This window comes from Aplysia californica, unplaced genomic scaffold (assembly GCF_000002075.1).
Source record: "Aplysia californica isolate F4 #8 unplaced genomic scaffold, AplCal3.0 scaffold00053, whole genome shotgun sequence".
NCBI classification, from domain to species: Eukaryota; Metazoa; Mollusca; class Gastropoda; order Aplysiida; family Aplysiidae; genus Aplysia; species Aplysia californica.
The window spans coordinates 951,438-956,812 of record NW_004797323.1 but is presented as its reverse complement, the minus strand read 5'-3'; the positions used below and the strand labels follow the sequence as shown (position 1 = coordinate 956,812).

Here is a 5,375-nt window from a genome sequence, read left to right as displayed (position 1 = left end):
GGAAGGATGGCTCAGGACAGAGATAAATGGAAGGAGCTTGTATGTGGCCTATACCCTGCCAGTGGTGAAAGGCATTGGTGATGATGATGATGACCACCTAGCGAGTCAAGAACTGTCACACCACGTGTGAAAAGATTTTACTTTAACGGTTTCTCATGAGACTTGTGCTCAACCTCAACTTACTAATTATAATGTTTTCATGCATCTTTGAAGACTACCTTTGCTCTTTCTGTGAGACGAAGAAAGGCAACTTGCGCGCTGGATCTTTAGGTGCTGAACCGAGCGCACCATCTAATTGGAGCGGAAAAATTCCTTAAAGGAAACACTTCTCTTAAAATGCAGGTGTGCTTATGTCCATGTCGACATAATTTAGATAATTAAGGAGACACGCTTTGACCCTGACTGTCCGGGCCAACCTGGGCATAGAAGGATACAACATCTCTGTAGAAAGACGGAGCTACTGGATGCATGCAAACTCTCACCACTCGGGAATCGACCTTGGGTCTCATGCATGCAGCGACAAAACTCTTAACTGCTACAGAACAGACACTGGGCACAGTTCCATAGACAGGTGTTTGGTCAAAACGCAGTTTTGTGCTTGATTTGGCCAAAAAAAAAAATCACCCAGTTCTCGCGGACTGATCAGGTGTGATTTGGGGCCGCAAAAAGAAAAGGCACCCCCCAAAAAAACAACAAAAAACCCAACAACAACACCCTTCCCTTTTTATCTAAAAAAAACGACACACAAAATAAATAAAATGCCCCACCCCTCATAACATCTACGGCAAAAGAAAAATGTCACCCCCCCCACCCACACACACCCTTTTTCCGAACCGGTAACAAGATGGGAACAAATCAAAAAGAAGTAATAAGCAGACGAGATCTGGTAGTTCCTACCTTCGGGGCTCGAGGCTTGGGTCCCCCGAACCTGGCGATTATCCTCATGGGGCGGTCCCCCTCGGGCTGCTGTTCTCTCATCATGCAGCGAAATTATCCGAAACGAAAACAGAGAACAACAAAAGGGGGCCGGTGTTCTTCTCGCTTCCTCAAAGCACGAGAATCAAACCCATGAAACAATGCCTGGGCATCACTTAATTTTCAGCATCAGATGATCAGAGAAGCAACTCCAGTAGACGTTTGCCTAGCAAACAACGTGCACTTGGCATACTATCGGAAAGGGACAGTCTACAACTTTGCACACCCAGGCAAAGCGCCACTTTATTTTCACAGCACGAAGAAGAGATAAAACACAGCGGGAACGCGAGCAAGTCCACAGTCACTAATTAAGCACAAGTGTGAAACAGTAATCGATGTACATTTGCCGGTCTGCTGGTAAATTAATTCATCACACACACTGTGCACAATAAACTGCTCACAGTCGACGGATACTGTATTTATTGAGTTTCAACAGTGGAACGACTTACACATCTAGATATAAAATACACAATAACTTAGAATCAAATAAGAGCACGCGTTTGATATTGAAGTACAATTATTGGGCCTAACGAAGGCGCAAACTGAAGGCGCAAACTGAAGCCTCACGTAGAAATTAAGTCAAACTTATAGATGTTTGAAAATAGTAGGCCTATGCCATTTACACTTCTAGGAAGTATGCACACGAACTTGTAATCGATGTATATATTCTGGTGTGTTAAAAATGTAACATACGGTCATGCAACCGTGACAGCCACGCAGATGCTTTTTACATAGATCTAGATCTACTTACAATTTTAAGAAAGCATGAAACATGTTTTTAAAGAGGAACGACACAAACAGGTAGAAAAAGCATACACCGCTCGCGAATGAATAATTGGTAATTGACTTGTACTTCCGGATCCTCTCGAAAGTTGAATACACACGTAAACAATTATTCATCGGAAAGTAAAATTGCTCTGACTTCGAAAAAAAGACCGTAACGACCTGTCTTTTCACTCGATTAAACAATTGGCAGGCGCAATGACCACACACCTACATGATTCTGGGAACGTATTTCGTCCCCCGGTAATACAGGGCCTTGGAGCGGCGTGAGTCAGTTCGGAAAGGCAAGTGTGTAACTTTTGAGAATCGATGTTACCTGATTGTTATTCGCACCTGGCGCCAGCCACAGTATGTGCGCTCGACGCAGCACAGCACTGAGCGTACAGTCTACTAGGAGGGAGATTGTCAGCTTGTGTGTTGAGCTGTGTCCGCTTCTGATGTGTGTCGATATATGCTAACCTGCGTAATTTTTCAGCACAACATATCAGTAATTTATTGCTGACTTAAGAAGACTGTCAAACTGAACGGAGAGAAGCAAGACTGACTGACTAAACAGATAGAAAATTGGACAGACATACAGACAGACATGCAAATGTGTATGTAATGCATGTTGAGTTATTTACGGCGAGCCAGGAAGACCGGCGTCAACGGTGTTGAGGTAAGGCGCTTCGCCAAAGCACGCAGAAGACTCGAGTTTAGTTCCCGACAGGGGGAAATGTTTGAACGAGCATCTCTAGCTTTCTGCCGCGATGTTGTATTCCTCTCATCTCGGGTTGGCCCTGTCGAATCCCGTCCCCTACGTGATCCAAATTGTGTCGGTGGCGACGTTAACACACCTATATTTAAAAAATAAAATCTTCCATACGGTCCAACATCTACGTGTGTACAAAGGACTGCATATCATAGCTTTGATGTAGTTACAAAAGTCAAACAGCCAAGCAGAGCGTGAGAATACCCTTGGGTGGCAGGTATGCTCAGCTTGAAGTGTGAAAATGATACAGTGGTATTGGTTTAACGCCTAAATCAACACTATCAGGTTATTTAAGAGGCGGGACCTTCAAACTTTACGTCCATCTCCGAAAGGACCGAGCCAAAAGGGACATTTGTGTGAAGTGCCTTTCCCAAGGACACAACGTCGGACAAAGGTAAGGCTCGAGGGCCTGGTAGCCTAACCACTAGGCTCCCGACACCACCGGCCTGAACTGTGCCAGCCACGACATTGGTTCACTTAACTAGCGTAAGTCAAGCGGCCGACAAAACTGGAGTTAGTATTTAATGTTCATATTTCATAAACCTGAAAATAGGCCATCAGCTACATTGCTCACTTACCTTGCTTTTTACTGCAACTCGTCCTCTTGTCGGTCGTTGTAATGCAACTAAGGTAAAAAACAACAACACACACACACACACACAAACTCTTCTCCCACTCCCCGTGTCGTCTTCGTGGACGGCTCTGACACAGTCAAAAACGAACTTGACCAACACGCAGACGTGTGACGTTCGAATCCGCGAGGGGTTTTGTTAGGCGCAGAACAACTGCTACCTGTAATTCTTCTTTCTGTTGGCGCAATAAGTGTTCCATACTAAAAACAACCGAACCAGTGTCAAAGAGGGCTTAAATTATCCATTAAAAGCAAACAAAGACGTGTCAAACTTGGCGTGAAATATCCATAAGCTCAACCATACTAGTCGCTAATTAAGAATTACAAAAAGTTCTATCTGACATTTGTGGCTGTTAGAGTTATTGGCAATCGTGAGATTATTTCGAATCGTCATGAAAATATTCAAAGAATTGCATTCGAACAAAGTTAACAAGTTGTGAAATTCAAAATTTTGAACGTCAAATTTCTCATTAGTAGGTACTGAGCAGATAGGACTTTGTAATTCTAGGGTAGCGTAGTGTCAAAGATGACGTAAAATATCCATGAAGACATTACCTTAGTGGAAAGTCATTTGGGCCTCAGAAATTACACGGAGTAGCTTTAACTTCAGCTCCCATGAATAACACAAACCAACAGGTTTCTGAACAGCAGAGACAGAACAGACTAGACAGAAACTACTAGCTGAAACTGAGTATGGAGTAGTTCAATGACACGCTCCACTGATTCGGACACGAACTCAAGATCCAGAGACGGAGGCAATTAATAATTATTATGTTTCTGCGTCCTACAAACTCAATGCTATGTTTGGTTCTCCAAAAACCAGTTTTAGAATGATGAAATAGAAATAAAACAAGGCACAGTCTAGACCCTTACACAGACGAAGGAGCTTCTTTACCTCCAGTTGAGGTTCGTATTTCATTCTGCTAATCAACATTAACATTTTGTAAGATAAAGGGAGTCTACCCGATAAGCACGGTGTGGGACTTAAAAGAACACCTGTAGAGAAAAGACTAGATGATCCTCATAATTTTGCTAATGTTTGCTCGAGCCTGGTTTTGTTTTTGTTAGGTTTTGAATTATTTTAAAATTTGACATCGACCCGACTTTGTGTTGCTGATTTTTGGTGAAGGTCTTTTTGTTGTAGTTAATAGAGAATCATTGCTATACGGATATTAGAACAGTACTGTGAGCACAGGTGTATGAATTTTGTTCTGGACCTACAACTCTGATTACTTCATGTATTATTTTGATAGCAATAAAAACAAACAAAAACAACAACAAAACAATGGAGACGTGGGTAGAAAAGTGGTTAAAAAATACAAACTGCAACTGAAAATTCTAGCTGCACTGATGTTTCTTTCCCTCGCGCAATGTGTGTCTCTTTATACGTAGCAAAAGGCATGCCACCAGCATTTTAAAGGGAAAAGAGCCTCCTCAATATTTGCTCACTCATTCACAATTGCTTCAGTGGCAGTACATGTATTATCTTATACAAGTTGTTCCCAGATCACGTGTACAGAGTTCCTACTCGTCAAGGAGAAACATTTAATTTCTTTTTTTTTCTTAAGTTTTTCTCCTGTTTTTGAAAAAAAATTTTTCGAGGTAATCTAATCACAAAGAGAGGGAAATGAAGAGAGAGGGAGAGAGATAGATATACGGAGATAGATAGAGAGAGAAAGAGAATAGATGGAGGAGTAAAAAAAAAAGAAGAGAGAGACAGGGTGAAAGAGAGGGGGGAGGGGAGGAAGAGAGAGATAGAGGCAGAGGAAGAGGAAGAAGAAATGAAGAGAAACGAATCAGCTAAACTAAGTTATACTGACCAATCAGTCACATGGACAAAAACAGGCCGCAGCCACGAAGGAAATTTCCGATAATAGCTTATTTTTAATTACCCTCTTTAATTTTCCAGCTTTCTCAGGAATATTTTTTTCATTCTTAATCATGTCCATGGCGTTCTCTCGATCGGGAAAGCTGAAAAATGAATGGCTTTTCCCCGTTCCCATAATTGACATAACCAAGACACGCTTCTAGGGACAACATTTGCCGGACCACGGACTGCAAGTTAATGATTGGAGACGTAGATGGGGTAAGGGGGATGATAATGTAGTAGAAGAGGAATGGCGAAAGTAAAAGAAAGGGGGAGAGGTACAGAGAGACAGAGAGAGAGAAAGAGAGAGAGAGAGAGGAGAGAGAGAGGAGGAGAGAGAGAGGAGGAGAGAGAGAAAGAGGGAGAGA

The 5,375-nt window shown here is 42.4% G+C and overlaps 1 protein-coding gene across 1 annotated transcript in view; it reads right to left on the bottom strand.

Moving 5' to 3' along the window:
• Window positions 1-1,996, bottom strand: part of LOC101861027 (ninein) — a gene marked incomplete in the record, with an annotated part of 52,443 nt that extends 50,447 nt beyond the window's left edge. The window contains 1 exon segment of the mRNA XM_005092835.3: window positions 898-1,996. Within this exon segment, the coding sequence (XP_005092892.2) occupies window positions 898-981 (84 nt within the window).
• Between the last annotated feature and the right edge of the window lie 3,379 nt (window positions 1,997-5,375).